This window comes from Gymnogyps californianus, chromosome 1 (genome assembly GCF_018139145.2).
Source record: "Gymnogyps californianus isolate 813 chromosome 1, ASM1813914v2, whole genome shotgun sequence".
Taxonomy (NCBI): domain Eukaryota; kingdom Metazoa; phylum Chordata; class Aves; order Accipitriformes; family Cathartidae; genus Gymnogyps; species Gymnogyps californianus.
This window is the reverse complement of record NC_059471.1, coordinates 42,917,106-42,937,054: the sequence shown is the minus strand read 5'-3', so window position 1 is coordinate 42,937,054 and position 19,949 is coordinate 42,917,106. Positions and strand designations below refer to the sequence as shown.

The 19,949-nt window shown below is 34.6% G+C and overlaps 1 protein-coding gene across 2 annotated transcripts in view; it reads left to right on the top strand.

Annotated features, from left to right (window-relative positions):
* The window catches only part of KLHL1 (kelch like family member 1), a 264,033-nt gene that overhangs the window by 59,120 nt on the left and 184,964 nt on the right, over positions 1–19,949 (top strand). Inside the window, exon 2 of one of the 2 annotated variants that reach the window (XM_050900623.1) lies at positions 19,533–19,715. The exons of the other annotated variant lie outside the window; for it this stretch is intronic. Coding sequence (XP_050756580.1) covers positions 19,533–19,715 — 183 coding nt within the window. The remainder of the gene's footprint in view (positions 1–19,532; positions 19,716–19,949) is intronic. 2 annotated transcript variants of the gene reach the window in all.

Genomic DNA, 19,949 nt, shown 5'->3' with positions numbered 1-19,949 from the left:
AGCAAACTGATCTTCCAAAGAGTTTTGAATGCGATTACCATTAGCTTATTTTTAATTAGCTGCCTCTTGTGGGCAAATAACCTTTTGCTGATTTTAATTACTGTCAGGATTTTGTTGCTCTGAAAGCTAAATTTTCCATTCAAATCTTTTTAAACATTGGGATTTCTCCTAACAGTATTTGTTCATTTACAATTTGGTAATTTCTGAAGTTTCACAGTTAAAGTGATGAATAATACACTACTCTCCTGTGCGATATCCTACATGAATCTTATGGTTAAAAAATTATGTTTTCCCCTTCCTTCAAATAAAATATGCCCACTTGCTTTCTATTTTTGCATTCTATGTGGTAGGAATTATTTTCTTCTTTCAGTCTAAAATTTAAAACATGTTTTAGTATTAGAACCAAAGTGTTTTCAGATATTGCAGTTGTATCCTAAATGTAACAACACAGCATTAGAATTGACAAGCACTTAATTGAAAGCATTTAAGTATCAAGGTGAATTTGTGATGTGTGCTTTGTAACATAAGAACATGGAATAGTTACACTTTTGAGTTCATTGTTTACTTTAAACTTAATCTGCTTTCCAGCAACATTGCAGTAGGTTTACCACAGAATTAAGAGTTCTGTCATGTATAATGGTGAGTTCTTGCTAAATACATTAGTGGATTAAATGATTTCCTGAAGATTTTTATATTCTGAAATGCGTGTGAAATTATGCACTAAATTGATTTTTCTTAATTTCTATGTCAACTGTTTTCTAAATCATCAGAAAAGATATTCTCAGGGAAACAAATGAACAAATAAAAAACCCCAAACAAATACCCTTTTAGTCCTTTTTGTTGTACACAGAATGATACTGCGCATACAATTTTTTTAGTTAGGTACTTGTGCATAGCCATACACATATATGACATAATAATAAATTTACATTAAATTAAACACATAATGCTAAAGATATCACTAATTGCTTAAGGAAGGTCACCATACTATTCTAAAAGTAAGGAAAGTACTAATGAAATGTCATTTTAAGAAAAAGTAAATTTGATACAGAGACAACATATAATGACAAGCATAACCACTGTAAGTCAGGCTTTTTTAGAGTTTAGGTGTTCTGGTGGTGTTTTAGAGATGAAATTCTTCCAGATAAGCACAAGTAGAATAAGCTGGAATAAGCACAAATTCGGAAGGAGCTCAAACTCATACACTGGACTAGGTTTTTTGTTTTGTTTTTTTTCCCCAGCATAACATGTACTTTTGAAATAACCTCTGTTGATGTCTTGTCAATGGTGGTGTTTTAAATAGGAAAGGTCTGTCCAGGAGGAGTGAGCAGTATTTTGCAATCTCTTGCAATTAGACGTTATGATTGAGAGGTTTCATATCATTGTCAGATAAATGAATGCCTCTTTTTGACAGTGAGAAAAAAGATTATGTCAAGCACAATGGAAGAGATTCAATGAAATATGATTCCTTGGAAATCTGTGGCCCATCAATAGCATAATGCATACTTGACAGATGTCCAAATACAACAGCTGAGAAACCCAGAAATTAGTGTGCATGCACGTATTAACATTTTAAATTGAATACTCCATCATAGCAAAGCTTGGCAGAAATCAAAATCATTAGCAGGTGTAGTTCATTAATAAAAGTCAGTCTCATACATAACTGTACTTAATTTCATGGTATATATTACGTAACGATTGTGATAATCCAACAAACATTTATTAATAACTGCTTTATTGTGGTCACACACAGTCTACAGAGGAGATATACAGGTTCATTGCCCTGTTTACTAGTAGCTCTTGTTTTAGTTTCTGGCTACTAAAATGTAATTATAATTAACATTAGGATTGTCAAAATAATTTGGAAATAGAGACATTGTACTCCACTGTAACATAAATCAAAAAGTACAGGTGTGCTGCCTTAATCTTTCATTAGCGCAGAGTTAAAGAGCTTCATCAACTAAGAAAAAAAGAGTCTAGTTTGGAATTTACTAATGTGGGGTAAAGATTCCTGAATTTTCACTGAAAGTGCCAGTGTTTCATTGAGAAGCTACAAAAGAAATGCATAATGAAGTAATTATCATTAACATGGCTCCTTGTTGAAAAAAAATATTGCATGGTGTAAAGTGGTAGACAATTGGAGGAAACCTTTGTGTTTGTTTTACAGCACTCCTAATGAAACCTGAGGCATGCTCATAGGTATTGATTTATCTGCTAAGTTTGTGTATGTAAGTTGCTCAGGTGTAGAAAAATAGCTGACAATAAAACTCTCTTAGCCAAGAGACTAAGTTATAACATTGCCTAATTGTCACATTCTGCCCTGAAGCATGTGTAGAATAGTTTGATGTATTCCAGTTATAAAACCTTTTTATACAAGTTGGATTTTTAAGTGACAACTAAATGAAATTAACTCCACAATTAAGGTCTCTGTAACTATGCATTGTGTAAACTACTCATCTCAGGCAGCAATTTCAGTAGTGAAAAATTGTCACATCTAAATCACTCTTAGAGGTAGGCTAGTAATTATGGCATTAATGCCTTCTCTTTGTGTTATAGCTGCCAAAAATATGGAGACATTCAATCATGACTGGAAATGGCTTTTCAGCAAAATAATCTCAAACAAATAAGTATATATGACAGCAGATAATGCTTGTGATAGCTAATGAATATTAGCTGTTGAATTAAATAAATAATGAACCTACCAAGGCAGTGCACAGGACTGGAAAGGCATCTATACCACTAATAGAGCTATTTAAACTCTTTCACACTGGAGCAGTTACCTATAGTTTGGGTTGTGGGGTTTTTTCTTTTCATTTTTCCCCCCTTTTTTTTTTACTTTTTTAAACTAATGTCAGGAATTCCTGTTACATATAATTTCCTTCTTCCTCTCCTCTGTCGTGTCCCCCTCCCCCCCCCGCCTTCTGATATGGAGGAGTACTCTGGTGGCAAAAATTGTGCCACACACCAACAAACCCTGAGGAGTTAAACCTACCATTTCAGGTTTGCTGAAATCAGATTGCCCTAGAGCTATTCAGATTTAAGTCCAGAAGCAAACAGGCCCAATGACGTTACAGATTAAAAGATTTCTCAGAGATACCCTACACTAACACACTCATTTGGGCTCTATATGAAATATGGTGAGACCAGGCACAAAATTATGACTGATTTTGTTGCTCACACATTGTAAGGAATGCAGTTTTATAGTACTATTATGTCTGTGGCTTGAATAGTTTTAAAGTGATTGGAAAAAAATCTTAGTTGAGCCTCAGTATTGCTGTTCTGTAGATTACCATGTTTGATTTGTTGAAAAAGCAATTTTTATGTAGTCCTGTGTATCTTGTATATGTAGAAAAACTGTTTTTCATCACCACTTTGACAATTGTGAAGGTGTACTAGAAAACATAGGTGAAGCCAGTATATATGCATAACTTCCATTTAAACTAATGTAGGCAAAAAAAAAAAAAGGTTTCTAAATAAGAATCTAAAAGACTGTAGTACCTGCTTATTTACATTCTTCCTGATTTTTGGCTGTTTAAGCCTAGAGCAAGTTGGGAGTAGCTTCCTCAAGAGAGTCTGAGGTGTAGAAGACATGCTCTTTGCAGTAGGCAAGGTTTTCCATACCTTCTGATTCATGTGAAGTAACAGCACTAATATATTCCTAGAACTTCACTTACCTATGTAAGATTACTTTCATCTAAATAGGCTTTAAAATGTCATGTTCCAGTTAATTCAGGTGACATTTACATTATTTTTTAGGTTATAAGATAATTTAAGTTGCCGTTATAAATATTTTTTTTTTTTTTAACGCACGCAAATGTTTGCTGTTGTATTTGCATTTTATCCAAAGAATGTCAAAGAAATTGATGAAAATCTTTCTTTCTAGTCTGGTGGTGCAGATGAAGGCAGTGTTACAGATATTTTTAAAGTAGCTTGATTAGAAGTACCTTTCTAGTCTCTATTTTTATGTTAGTCTTCACCTTTCCAAAGAACATTAGATTGATCAAGAAAGACTAATAAGTTAAAATATTCAAATGCACTGTTATCTTTTATAACATTAGTATAATAGAATATAATTAATGTAATATATTTTAATATCTGGTATGGTGATAAGAAGAACATTCATGACTAACAATTGTATAAGATGTTATTGCATATTTTCAGATCTTTTTCTTTTAATAAGTTGTATAACTAGAGAGGTAATTAAAGATATGTTCTACAATCAGTGGTCATTTTTAAGTATGTTTCCACAGATACTGATTCTGATGGATATCACATTAATTATGTTGAATGAATAACCCATGATAAAACTGGGTAATTGATTCCTGAATAATCTGAAGAGTTTGAGAAATTATTCAGAATTTGGCTTTGGTAATCGTATCTTCATGCTATTTGATAGCTTTATAAAGGTTGCAGGGGTTCTTGAAGATGTAATCTTTTTAATCCATTTTATAATGACTGATACGAACTTTAAATTTTTGTCTTTTCAAGTATAGTTGAACTAGAATTTTATTTTTATCCCAAAGTTAAAGAAATATAAGTAGGAAAAAAAAATCTACCAAATCACAGGCCTTAACTACTGTTTGAATAATAATATAATTCACACTATTCTGTATAGACTAAGTTTGGTTCAGATAATCAGGGTATGGAAGGCTCTGCAAATTAGTCCATATGCACTGAAATTAGCTTGACATTTGAAGGCACACATTCAGAAAGCAAAAGCAAGCACATTTAATAAAAAAAGTCAAGTAGACTTTGGACTTGAGTAGGCAGGCACTTTTTGAGATGCAAACAGTGACAGTATAGATTAGCCTGGTTTATAACAAGCCTGGTTAAAATAAATCTTATTCTAGTCATTAATTCTTAATTTTGAAGTGGTGTGGGGTTCACTGAAACAGTTGGAAGTGCCTCCTTACAATTCTGTAGACCTGAAAAATTAAGGAATTGCATATTTTTTTATAGAAGTAGGGATTTTTTTAACTTTTTACAAGTTCATGAACATTCCATATGGAGTAAACGTAAAATATAGCCAAGTAATCATTGCTGGCATTCTTTAAAGCTGACCTGAGAAAGTAAGGGAATTTGTGCAATTTCTTTTACATCCACAGTCATCAAAGATATGCAAAAGGTGTGAAAAGTTTTTATCTTTATATATATGACATGCAGTTTGTTTCTCTTGTCTTCTATCTAAATAAAAAGTGGGAAAGAAAAGAGTGAGAATGGCCCCCCCAAAATTGCTGTGATATGATAGCATAAGAAAAAAATCGGAAGCATAAGCAGGAATCTTAGTGTTGTTACAAAATACTACTGAAGACCCCTCTTCACGTACACCAGTGTTGCATTAAATTGAATGTAGATACAAACATAGTTCAGAAATCTAGAAATTCCTTTTGTCATCCCTGGAGCTCAGCTTCCCAAGGAGACTTTGTTGCTGCAATGTTAAGTACTGGAATGTCTAAATATTGGGTACCTACAATTAAAAAATATATCTAGGTTCCTTAAACGTTTAATGCAGAAAGCTAAGTACCACAAAGGGGAGATCCATAAAAGCCATCATACTGAGTGAGAGTCCTCATAAACTAGCAGATGTAGGGCAGGTGAGGAAAAGAAATGCCTTTCTTTAAACCTGATGAGTGTCTCGTCCCTGTATCTCTTTAAAGAAGTTAAACATTCATGTCTGTTGTAATACCTTTGCATATGCCCTGTGCAAAATGCCTGATTACAAAGGTCTGGCTTCTCTGTGCTTTTTGCAGTTAGCTCTGTGGTCAGAGCACTCACGCTCTGGACTTGATTCCTCCTCTGCCTGTGAAGGGGAAAGTCTTACCTACTTTGGGGTCTACAGGCTAGTCTGTGGAGGAGAAAGAGAGTGAAAATGTCTCAGCTACTTCATCATTCAAGAACAATTAAGCCAAAGGCAGAGGGGTACAAAGAATTAACTTTACTTTAACAGAAAAAAAATCTGAATTCCAGGTTTTGCTTTTAAGTTTGTGTCATACTTCGGATAAAATACGTAAAAAATCTTTAAATCACAAACAGTAACATGGAAAAATTAATATTTTTTCTGTTCTATAAGGTAAGCCCTAATTATGCCACAGGCTGCCCTGTAGCTCTCTGTAACTGTACATAATATTGTGGTTTTGGCTGGCGATTCCATACCTACGAGTTTGCAAATTAAGGGCAGTATTTAACTTGAATGTCTGTGTACCTACCTTTTTAATTCAGTGGTCTGGCATATCACTCTTATTGCCTGATTTCAGCTTCTATAGTAATAATTTTACAAATACTGTGGTAGACCAAAACAATATTAATGGCTAGGTTTTTGTGCTAACATACACGTGTATGAAAAATTCATTAGACCTTTTTCATATTGAACATGCTATGAAGAACATAGCTTGGGTATGTGCAGGGTTAATGAGTGGTAGCTGTTATGGAGTATGTAATCCTTAATTCCTTGCCAGTTAAGTTCCCAGGGTTGTAGTGACCCTGTAGTGTAGAAGCTGAATCCATAAAATTCATCTTAGGCAGGATTCACCAAATTGTCAATCTTAATTGCTGTTTTCAAGATCAGCAAAAAATGTATTGATATTTCAAAACAGTGTGGCAAAATGACCTACGATTTATTCCTGTATTTCAGACATATCTTTCCCACTGGTTTGCAGATGCAGGCAGGCATGTCAGGACCATGAAATTCGTGAGCGCCACCGAAAGATATGTGACACTCGATAGGTCTGTAACAAATAGCAGGAAGAGATTGTATGCTGCTTGCTACTGAATGCTGTGCAAGCTCCTTAAAAGCTTGTCTTGCAACAGGACATGGGTTGAAGCATCATTCATACAGCTTACTGAATGGGGGTGTGGGGGGGGTGGGTGTGCATGCATGCATGTTGTGATCTCCCACCTCACCAAGTGCAGTACTGAACTGAACCAGAATTTTAAGCTGAGATTTTTAAAGATTCAGCTTCCCATGGTCTTTGACATGATTTCCGTTGCAGTCACAAGGTGTTTTAAGCTCTGACATGCTACCTATGCTGTGGGATATCAGCGCATAATACAGTAACACACTGAAATTTTATTGAAATTTATGCTAAAAGCAATAGTAATAAAATACTTGCTTGTCCTTTTTTGTATGCCGTTACCATCATTCACATATATGATTTCTGTTTACATAAAGTGCCTATATCGTAAATCACATGCTGGAAGAATATGTCTCTTAATAAAAGAGAGGTCTGCATCCTTGTATATATTTGTGCACACACTCTGAATGAGTAACTGTGTCAGCTAATTTACTTAGTTTATCCATATAGATATGGCCATTTGTCATGACAAGATTAACACATGACACTAGCATCTCTCTTAGGCATAATGTAAGCCATCCATTCAGAAAATACAGCACTGTTCTAAGGAAGGAAGCAAAAGCAGCTGTAAAGGGATGGGATGGGGAGAAAAAGCCTTTCTGTCACATAACACGGAGGGTGCCCTGCACCTCTTCTCTTTCTTCTCTTTTTTTTTTTTTTCCTTATTTTTTCTGTTTCTTCTCTCTCTTAGCCATCCCACTAGTAAATCCAGCACTGCTCTTTTATAATCTGAAGTTGCATTATTCCTATAGTAGTTATGGGACTAACGTAGGAGAGGGCTGCTATGTCAGTGGCACTGGCACTGGGTTTATGAAGTTTATGAAATGGCAATTATTGGAGAATTACACACCACTGATAGCAGCAGCTAATGGATTTACAGGCAGAGCCACCTGAAAGATATGGGAACTTTCCCTCCATAGTATATTAGAGGAGTGTCCTGTGTGGTGTTTGCTTCAGCCATTTCTGAATGTACAGTCTTCAGTGCCTATATTTGTAAAAATCTCATTTTGTGTGGAAGTGTGTGCATAAATGATGGGCGGTGATAAAACCACAAGTTATTTTATGTGCATCACTTCTGAATTAAAATACTATCTGATGTCAGCTCCTTGTTATACTTAAGTCTGAAACTATCCTCTTTAATTTCTCTGCCTAAGTTAAAGTAAGTTCAGAATTCCACTGTTCTATGTTTTTATCATGTATCTGTATAGTATAGGGAAGTAAACTATGTAATATTTATTGGTTTAATGATAGAAATCAGAAAATCAAGTCAATACAATATAATTGCATTTATCATAATTTTTTATCATTTGAAATAATAAAACTGTCAGTGAATGTTATTTTGTATGCCCAGTAAATATTGTTAAGGCCCTATTATCAAAGACAGGTAGTGTCTTTTAATTTTTAGCCTTTCACCTCGGTATTCTTTTGTATTCTCTCTATTCACTTACTTGACTTAAAGTCACACTTAGTGAAACACTGAATCTTGTCTATGACTATGTAAATTTGAATAATAAAAAAATAGAATCAGTGAATAAAGATTATGTTTTAAGAATTATTCTGAAATGCTCAGCAGAATTTCTCATTTATTAAAAGAATCAAAGTTAGCCCATCCTCATTAATTTTAATACTGCTGGTTTTTCTCTGTGAAATAGTTTTTATCATCCATCAAAATATCAGTGCCTAAAAACACATACTTTCAATTGTAACTAGCCTCACCAGAAGCTTATGTTTTATTTGTGAGAAGCACATCTGGTGCCAGGGACATGACCTGAATCTCTTTGTAGACCTGGAAGGATAGTCTTTCCAGCTGCTCACATTTTTTCTCCCTCTACGAAGGGTGCTGAGACAGACTGTGCATAGCAATATCCATTCACACTTATCTTCAGGCTCAAACTCAGTCCGTTTTTTATAGCTGAGTTGTAAAGTGCCAATATGCTTGGCATTTGCCACCTGGTAAAAGGTGGCATTGGGGGATAAGGGAATTATTTTAATGATATAGAACTGTTTTGGTATATTATGTTTGACCACTTAAGTAATTCAAAAAGGCTCAGTACAGATCATCATCTCGAATAAGCCATCATAACAACTGGACATCAAGGAAATTGTGCAAGTCTGTGCTTTGTGAGAGTGTGGAGTCTGTGTCTTTGCTAGCACTGCTCAGCTGATAGTGCATGGTGGTACACAACACATATTGTCATAAATTTCTTGAGCTATTAAGAAAGGAAAAGGAATCACCACTCTCTCATTTCCACTGTGGCATCTGCCTTTTGGTTTTCTTCCTGCACCTGTCTGCTTATTGCTGTTTCACAGCCAGAGGAATGAGGAGTCATCATGAGCACTTCACATCTGCAAGAAGACAGGGAATACATCTCCAACCTGTCACATTTAACTACTCAGGCCAGTAACATTAGCCTCCTTTACAACAGTCTTTACCCTTTGTCTCAGACTTCCCAGCTAGTAACTCCCATTGTAAATGCCACAGGAGACACAAAGTTCTTTCTCATCCAACTTAAACCTCGCTGGTGGCTTTTTCTGCCACGAACAGCTTTTGTTTTGTCCACGAACATGGACTTTTGTTATTTGCCTACATTCATCAATGGATAGGATCAAAGAAAGTGGAGAATCTATTTTAAAGTAATTCGTGCAAATTATTATTATGAAACAAAAGAATAAAACTACAGAAAATTGCATGTATGTCACAAACAATGCAGAAAGGATATAATTTTGGTGTTACATTTTAGAAATTGGAGGACTTCAACTTTTGCAGGGAAGTAGAGGTTAGGTTAAAACTGCAGTTTTGAATTTCTGAGTCATAATAATCTTTTTCATTCAACTTTTGGTTGGTAGAAATGTGGAATCACATATGCTAGAAAATATTTAACTGGAGTATTAAAAAGTTTTATGATGAAAATCTGTCTTCATAATGGAGAGAGTGTTTCCCCATCGCATTACCAATTGGGTAATTAAAGTATGAATGTACTGTGAATGCATTACGAATGCTTGATGCCTGTGACGAATGCAGGATGCTTTCCTGTTTTATGTATTTATCTGCCATAAGAGGCTTGGAAGACCATAAATGAACATTTATTTTGTTTTATTTTTTTTAAATAATGGGAAGCAAGCAGTCTCACAAATATAAGGGATTTAATTTATGCAGTGGCACAGATTTATTTATTTATTATTCCTACTTGGAGTCAAAATCTTCATTAGCTGAAAATGCATGGTGAATGAGGGCAATGATTTTGGTGGGGTTGCGGAGGGAGGACGAAAGAATGCCTATCTGAAGAAGTAGTAATCGTATGCCTGGTCTGAGGCTAAGCTGATTCCTTGCAGTAGGAATTTTGTCTACTTTTCCGATAGTAAAAGGAAAGAGGGAAGGAAAGCAGAGCAGCTGGGTCATATGTTAATGAAGGCGGGTCCCTTGAGTCTTGAGCTAGAAATAGAGAAGAACTGTTGGCAGTAACTTAAGGAAAGTTGGTTGTGCTTCTCAGTTGTTCTCCAACGGCATATGTATTTAAAAATTGAGGTCTCCTGTGACATCTTTCCTGGTTTCTGTTTTCAAGAAGAATGGCTTGCCTCCTTTCAGGAGGCTGATTCATTGTGTGGATTTATATGCACCTAGTATCTGCTTGCAAGGTTTTATACTTGTAAGCTCTCTGTTTCCTGTATCCTCCAAGATACAAAAAATAAATTCAGACAGCAAGATGCAATATGACAAAAAGCTCTGTTAGCAATGTGATTGTGAAAAATATACCAGTAAGTTTCCAAGTCATTAAAATATGTCTATGTGTAGCTAGGAGAACTGTATGTTCATTTAAGTTAATCATTGGCTTTCCAAGAACAGCTGGAACAAACTGCTCCTTCTATGTGGGCATGCAAAACTGAAAAAGCAGTGGATGCACTATTAGCTGCGGGTGGGAAAGAGCAGTCCGGCAGATAGTCAGCATCTTTTCTCTGTTGTTGCATAGCAAGACTGTTTAGAGGCAGAATAGGTCAAAGATATGGAAAAAAAGTGTAATCTGTCAAGGAAGTATGAAGGCAGTTAACTCATGACAATGGTTTGTAGCGGTACAATTAGTACTGTAGCTGTCAGGTGCCTGGTGTGATTGGGGTGATGAACCTTAAAAAATCAGATTTTTCAAAAGTTTTCTCTGGATTTTAGGAATTGATGGGAACTTGAAATAGGGTTTATAAAAGGATCATCTTTATGTTGAAATGAGTTTCAGAAAGGATAATGAGATTGATTTTAGGTATGAAAGAATTTTCCACTGTGGTACACTGCAATAAATTGTTCTATTTTGACATGATGAGAAGAAACAGTAAGAGGTCTTAGTTACATTTCAAAGACACCTTAAAAAACAATGTATAGATTTGGAAAAGAAATGCATGCTTTTTTTTTTTCTTTTTCCCCTATGAAAATGAATAAGGTAGATTTAAAAAAAAAAAAAAGATAGTATCTTGCTTTGATTGGTGTAGGTTGTGCAGAACACAGACAAAATGATCAATGTCTTAGATCCTGTGAGGCAACTCAGCTGTCAGGAAAAAAAATAAGTTTTATTTTCTGTTATCTATTATTTGTTAGTCATGATTTGGAGATTTTGGATTTTCTAGGGAAAATAAAAACAGTACAAAATGTTTTACTGTTGTATGGTGCAGGGTGCGTGGTCTCTTTGCCTTTTGCCATTGCAAAGGCTCTCAGGCCACCAGACCTTTCTTGCTTTACTTGGATCCTGTCCAAGTCAGGCCTCTTGCAGTGGACCGAGGAATCAGACTTTCCAGTCTGCACTTAACTGAGTGATTTGACATTTTTTACATGTATTATCTGATAAGTTTTCATTGTAATGCCACAATTGTTTTCTTTCAATAATTTTATTACTACATTGTCTCTTTTTGTATTTCTTATTCTGAATGGCATCTCATTTGAAGCAAAATCGTTAACCTTCTAACTGACATTATGAATATATGTGGACATTACTGAAAGTGTTTTTATATCAAGGTCACTTACAGATATTTGTAATTAATACTTACAATAATTATAAAATTATAATTACAATTGTTAAGATAAACATGCAGTTCTTATTTGCTGACAGAGAGGATTTGAAGAAAGATAACTTTTAAATTACCGTCTATCAATTATTAAAGTCTAAAAGAATATGTGAACTAGCCATCTCCTTATACATTAGGTGTCTCAAGAGCTGTTAAAATGAGATCTGATATTCTTAAATTAAAAAAAAAAACCAAACCAAACTTAAAAGACCAAAGTGAATAAATTATCATATGCAAAACTAAGTGAAGTCAGTTCTGCAAACTTGCTTTTTACTAAAAGCATGCTTTCTTAGGAATTTTGCATAACTTGAGCAAAACAGTTGTTAACAAGTTTTTTGACTGGAAGGGGTATATAAAATGGATACTCTGTCAGTAATGACACCATTTCTCTCTGGGCTGCCTTTCATTTTACCTCTCAGAATAGATATACTGGAAAATGAACGTCCCCGTTAGTAGAACAGACCTGTAATTTTTCAATGGGGAACTTCTGTATCAGTATACTTTTATGTATTACATCTTCACAAAAACGTAATATATAAAGTTTTTCATACGTGGATATAATTGAAACAAAGCTTTCCTTAAGAGAGAAATATTTTGATATGCCTTTTAAGACAGTTTATAAGTATAATGTAAAACAATAATGTCAAAATGACACTTTCTGACCTTGTCAAACAAGAGCATTACAATGCTGCACTTTTCTGTCTATAAGGGGAAAAAACCCCACCATCCCCCCCTCTTTGGCTTAATTAAAAAAAAAAAAGTTTACATATATTTAAATTTTCTGCAAATAATGTTTTATGGTGTTTTAACTTTTTTTTCCCAAAGTTTAATATCAGTCTATTGATATTTGTGGCTGCTCAATCTCAATCTTCATTTGGAAATCCCATTTTTTGACTATCAGTCTGGGCTGTGTTGGACTGCTGAGCCCATTTAGTTGTTCATCCGTGGAAGAGCATCTAAATTGCTGGGAGCTGTAAGTATTGGAGAGAGAAGCTGAAAGTAAAATTGACAGAAGGTAGGGCACAATACTGGTAGGCACGTACTGGGAGTACTAGTGAGGGGTAAGCAAAAACTTAGGTAATTTTTAAGACTGGACACTGGACTGTGGAGAAAGAGGAGAAGAAATAGGAAAAATCTGAAGTAATTGTTTAGAAGACTGTAGAGGATAAAAGGTGAGAAAGTGAGAAGAGATAAAGGATCAATTGAACAGAATACTTAAAAAACCAAACAAACTTCCCAACAGTTTAAGTGGTTCTTAGGGCATAGGGCATAGGACAAACTCATGTCATTAATAACAGTAATAAATTCTGGAAAAAATGGGGGAAGACTGAAGGGAAGATAAAGCATTTGTCATTAATTTAACTGAATTCAGTAAGTAGTTTCTTGCAAAATCATGACATTTTTCACTAATTGTTCATTAAATGAATTAGTTTTCTTTAACCTTTTATTTTTACCAAAAAAAAGCAAAAATAAGAAATTCAAAAAAGGACTGAAAACTGAAAAACAGGTATTTCAGGAGGCTATGGAATCTTTATGTATGTGGTTTCTCACCACTGACAATAGAGAGGTCTATGCTTGCAGTTTAGGTTAGATAATTATCTGGTCAAGGGTCGTAGATAAGAAAAATCCCAACTGAGAGTATTTTGAACTGAACCAAAACAAAAGCCTTGCTTTGTGTATTTTATTAGTAACCTGGAAAAATCACAGTGTGAACAAACTCTTCCTTCTCTAACCCTACTTCTACTTTTTTTTCTGTCAGCTACTAAACAAGAAAAATATTTCTTCTCTATAGAAGCAGTGTAGTATAGCACAGTGGTCCCTTCTTATTGTCCTTTTTGTGTTTCTGAAGTCGTGCTTGAACAATTTGTCTGAGATCACACAATAAACTGGTAGCTAATGTTTTGTTTCTTCGAGCTGGTAGTATTCTTAAGATGCACAGATACACAGAACAGAGGAATCATGCATATTTTTGCTAGGCACACAGATGTCCTAGTGACTGAATTTTGCCTTATGGTGTCCAAAGAATGAGTTACATTACAAGTAGTTTGATCGACAAATTACCTTTAGGAGGAAACACCGCTGTAAATTATACATTATGCAGATTTATCTATAGAACGAAAACAATGAGTTTATAATGTGCACTGGACTCCGTTTAATTTTTTTTTTTTTTTAACATAGAAAAGGAATCTCTGAGACAGCAATAATGCATCTCTGAGATGAACTGGTGTAACTAAAAAGTCCTATTTGATATTCTGATTATTTTTTTATCTGGCACTTCTACCTAACTTTGTCTTTTGTAAAAGAAATTTATAACAACCTGCTGAAACTCTGGGCAGAGCCTTTAGTTGCAGATATAATTGCTGGTAGCACAGTGGAAAGCATACCTTTTGATCACAAACAGAACTTCAGCCCTGCTGTTGCTATAAGAAAATGGTTTGAAGTCTTTATAAAACTCTCTCTCTTGCATTTTTGCAAGTGATCGCTAATAAGACCCATGACTTTTGACAGTCCATCTTATTTTGGTAAGTACAATTCCACAGGTTATTGATTTCTAAGCATTCAGTAAGCAATTTTTAGAGAACAAATTGTGCGAGAAGACTTTTTTTACTCTTACGTATGGAATATTTCTTATATACTTTTGCAAGTTATAAATAGCAAAACAATAGTTTTTTCACTGAAGAACTGGACACATTTTGTTTCTTGACTATGTACTTTAGATACGTACCCAGTAATATACACTAAATTACACTGAACTGGTTTTGGATAAGTTTGCATGATCAATCCTGCATAAGTGAAAAGTGAAAAAAAGTTAAATATAGCAGGATTTGCTATTCCGGTAACAATGAAATGCTGTGACATTTTCTGATTAAAGAGTTCTTTATTTGAGGCCAGGGCTTCAGTGGAATGCAGGAGAAATATATTCCAATTGAGTACGTAAAATACCTAAGTACTGTATAAAGTACTGTGCTTTATACAGTGATATGATTCCGCTGTTTTCTGCACCTCTATGAATATCATTTCCAGAATGGAAACATTTCTAAATCTAAGCCTCTATTTACTCAGAGAAATGCAGTATAGTTTCAAGTCATATGAATTTTCTCACCTCTATTTCAAAGTACTTCTTTTTTTTTTCCTTTTGAAACTTATTCAGGATATAGTTTTAACTACTAGTGTTTGCTATTGCCATTTTCAAACCTTTTCAGCTCAAGAACGGCAGTTTTACTAATTACTTTCCCATTTCTTGAGAAGAAAGATACAGGTATCTAAACCTGTATGTAAGGTCCCTTTTTTCCTATCATTTTCTCTTTAACTCCCCGACAGCATTACTGTAAGCTAAGGGTTTTCATTTCTCTGTTCTTTATGTTATAGCTTATTTGTGTGTAAAGTCAGTGAGCAAAAATCAAGTCTGAGTAGTACAGTCTTATGTTTATAAGAGTGAACAACGGTACAAGGTACAGGGGATGGCAGATTAGATATCTACATAATTGTAGGGCACTAACTAGTCTGTCCAAAATATCTTCTGAGGATTAATCTGTGTTTGTCTTGCCATACAAACCAAATATACACTAGAATAGATCTGATCTTGGACAAAAAGGCTGAAGGTCTTAAAGGTGTCCCTGGGAGACCTTTGGCTGGAGTGCCTTTTCCTTCTTACTCACAGTGAGCTACTGTAAGTACTTAAAGGGTTGTTAAAATGAGGGAAGAATCAGTACACTTTAGTGGGATTTTACTGCTGTTTTACCTGTTTTTTCAAAGCAGTTAGGAGGAGGCAAAAGGTGATTAGAGAATAGCACCCTTGTTCAAATCAAAGTGCTTTTTCTAGGAAAAGAGGACCACTGTGGAGTCAGATGTTGTAGATCCTCAGAGTTAAGCTTTTTTTTTATTTACACTATTTTAAGATCCGTAAAGGCTCAAAGGCTGAATTTTGTCATCAACACCTTTGGGCTCTTCTTCAAGCATTTCTCTTTTGAGGACAGCATGGTCCTTAACACTGAAAATTAGTCTGTACAAAGTTGGTGGGGTGGATTCCCCCCCCCCCCCCTTTTTTTTTTTAATGAGATATGCACTCTGGTTTGCCATTTCATAAAGAATCATTTGAGATTATTGGTTATTTGCAATGTTGATAATTTTTGTGAGCCTTTTAGTTTTCTCATCCTGTAGTATCATCCTTCAGTATCATGTCATAATCTTGTGAAAGGTCTGGTTTCCTTACTTCTGTACTATTAATCAAGTCATTCAAAGATAAAAAGTGTTCCAGTCTGAACAACCTCTGAACGTTTGAAATTCCCATACTAAATTCAGGTTTTGCACTCGCCAACTGAGAAAGATTACGGAAAAAGCCCATTTGGAATCTGTCCTGTTCACTGATTACAGGATTTTGAGGTACACAAGTGCTAAAAAGGGTTTTTAAATACTCGGCGAATCTTCAGGTGAATTTGTGCTGGAGTTCCTGCAGAACACAATCAACAAGCGTCTCACTGCATATGTGGTTCAGATTGCCTGCACCTAAACAAAAACAATATATGCAAAAATAAAATGTTATTTTCATATCACTAAATGGTCATAAGTACCTTTACATGCCTTTCACGAGCTGGTAGAAAGTAACTGGTATTTGCTGGCTGAAGCTCTTTAACTAATTCCTATTAACAAGCTGCTGACTGAATTTAAAGCATTGATTACACAGACAGAGCATTTGTAATGAAAAAGAGGTAGCTCCTGAATAGGATAAGTAGCAGACTTTTTATCTGGGCTTTCTCAGAAAATAAATAAAAGATTAACTTATTGTCTTCTACTAAGCTTATTGCTTGCTAGTTTTCAGGATAATAATTCAAAATGTGCTGGGACTTTGGGGCTTACTTTTGAGTAGTCATTTAATGACTTGCTAATTGACAGATATACTGATGAGTTTGAGAATGAAAAGCGTTGTTTATAAATGGCAAGCAAGAAAGAGGGCAAAATTTGTGGCAAACACTGTCTAGAGATTCAAGAACAAAATAGACTAAGCTCATTGCAGCCCAATGTAACTTCATAGGACTAGCGTAAATTCAGTCAGGGTACTTCTCTTTTTCTGACCTGAAAAGGGGAGCATGTTTTGAACAGTCAAGAAGAGGCAGGATTAGTAGCCTATCTGTTCAAATGTAAACTGACTTAGACCTAAATTCTGAATTAACAAACAATATGAACCCATTCAGATCCGCTCATTCCTGTTATTTTCATTTCTCAGAATTGCTGTTGTTGTCACTTCTAAATTCACCAGAGGAAGAGAAGAAATGTGTCTGTTTAACCCTAGCAACCTCGTTTATTAGGCACTGATTTATTTCTTGTAAATTACTTGTCATTCTAATCCTTCAGCAATAAAACTAAAGAAGTCTGCGTAGGGCTACAATCAAAGTGAGGGAAAAAAAAAGAAAGAAAAAAGCTGAAATATCTACCCACTACCCGTACTAATGAGCTTAGCTCCATCATTACTGTTTTATGTGAAAGCATTTGTTGATCATCCAAATATATGAACATAAACTTGGATTTCTGATCAACATGATTGGCAGTCCAGATTTGATAGGAACACATAAACAGATCATGTCACTCACAGAATGAATATGTTTGTGTTGTCCTTTAGGAGGAGTTTGCAAGAGATATCTAGCATAAAGTACTTTACTGTTTAACAAGATTGGCTATAACAGAATTAAGGAAATGTTCCTTTCTAAATCACCAATTCATAACTGTTTCTGTAGAGGAATCGTTAATAAAGTTTTGCCAGTTCAGTGTCCTATAGACAGGCTCACACATATTGTAACCTTACCAGCATACAAATGGCAATATGGATTAAATTAAACCAGCTGATGATTTCTCAGGATCCAATTTAATGCTATGCAAGTGAAGTTACTGTGGGTAATAATTTTAAAAGATAACTCATTCTATTAAGTTAGTACCTGTATATGGCACAGAATAGGTGGCGGGGTGAGATACAAAGGTAACTAAGTTGGTTCCCTGTAAAATTATCTGCAGGCCACCTTCAATTATGTAGGCATCCAGCTACTTTAATGAATGCTGTGAAGCCTAGAAATTACTGTGACAGAAAGATGGACCAGCCTTTCCTCCTTAAACCTGTGGACCCTCGTACAATGACTGTAGGAGAGTATGTGGAACGCTTTTGGACAAAAACTAGTTCAAAAGTAGATCACTAGTATATGCCAAAAGGAAATACTATTTTTCTGAACTATATTATAGTCTACCAAGAGTCAATAAAAATACTAAAGTTTTTTTCTTTTTTTAAGATAACTGTATTTCATTTTAATAGCTGATTTTTTAAATTATTATCTTTATGCTCTTTTCAATTTTTTCCAGCACCAGGAGTGCAGATTGCGTTATATTACAGGTCTATTAATATCATTCTTAGAATATAGTACCTACTGAATTCAAACCTTATGTAATGAAACTGTTGTATTACTACTGTAAATTATCAAAATTTCTTATGTGCTCCTTAATATTTATCTTTCAACAGAATATATAAAAAATGAGATTGGTTTGAATTAATTGATAATATTATTTGATATGCTGGACTAAAATATGTCCTCTGTTGCTCTTCTATTGATTATATAAGCTGTTTTGTATATATCTAATTGAAGTAAAAAAAATTATCAATCATCAGCTTCATCTATGAAATCCTTCATTTTCAGCACCACAAGATATATAAAATCTTATAGCTTTCATCTGAAACAATCTCATTACATATTTGTAAAAGAAGAGGGTATCGTCTGTGTCGTGAATTATTTGAAAACACTAGCATTAGTTTCCTCAAGGCCTAGTACTTGCTGACACATTTTCTTATTTTCAGTAAAAGTCTAAACCAGAAACACTGAACTGAGTAGATTTGAGCTAAGAATATATGGCTATATAATGAAAAAATATTTGCATTTTTCTCCTGTTTCTATTTTCTTTTTTTTTCTGATTTTTTGAATGGTAGACATCATTATCTTTGTAGGCTAAATTCACTTTGTATTAATGAGCCTTTTGGTTAAAAAGTAGGTATGCAATTTATTGTTGTGGAAATATTCTCAGTTCATTACAAATTAAGTCAATTAGAGTTTTATTTTTCTTTCCCAGGTGATGTAAAATGAATATGAATTTGAAGAAGTAAACTAGAGTAGCCACTTTTAAAATCAGTGGAAAGATAGGATTGCTTTTTCCATTATTTCTTTGTTTTGTGTATTCATATTAATTTTTAAGAAAAATAAATAAAGTTTGTTTAATTCTGTAAAATAATTTTGCTCTAAAATGCTAAAAAAATTAGAGCCCAATCATAGTTTAATAAAGAAGACATAACTATACTATTAACCTTAACATGAATATACTGAATTTCTGTTTGTTGTTAATATTTATATTTTTAATAATTTTATCAAAGAAGAAAGAAACTGATTACTTCCATGTTTATGCTAAAAAAAATCATTTCAGTGTTAACAGACTTACAACTTTAGTCGTCCCTCCCAATGCAGTAAGATTTTTCTATCTTGTACTTCTAGTGATGAGAACTGGGAAGGATGCATTGATTACTTATATCAGATTCTAGAAGTCTATGATGAAGTCTAGACACCTGGTCATATCTTATCAACGTGGAGTTTCTCTTGTGGTTTACAGACTGTCAGGAGCCAGCCACCCCTTGCCACCCCACTGCGACATGGATTCGTGTAGCTCTGAGGAATTCTACCAGGCTGTTCACCACGCGGAGCAAACTTTCAGAAAGATGGAGAGCTACCTGAAGCAACAGCAGCTCTGTGACGTTATCCTGATTGCTGGGAACCGCAAGATACCTGCACATAGGTAGGACATAAGCATAAGATATTGAAACTACAAAAGTAAATGTTTTGGGTATGCTTATTTCTTAGAACAGTGTTTTCTGTGGCCCTTTATGCCTGCTTCCCTGTTTCTTTAAACACCACAAATGTAAGTGCCTGCAAATGATGGTATTTGAAGGTTGGGCCTTTGAAGGTGGGGGTTTTTTGTACAGCTTTCAAAAGTTCAAGTAGTACTCAACTAGCAAACTTATCGTGAGTG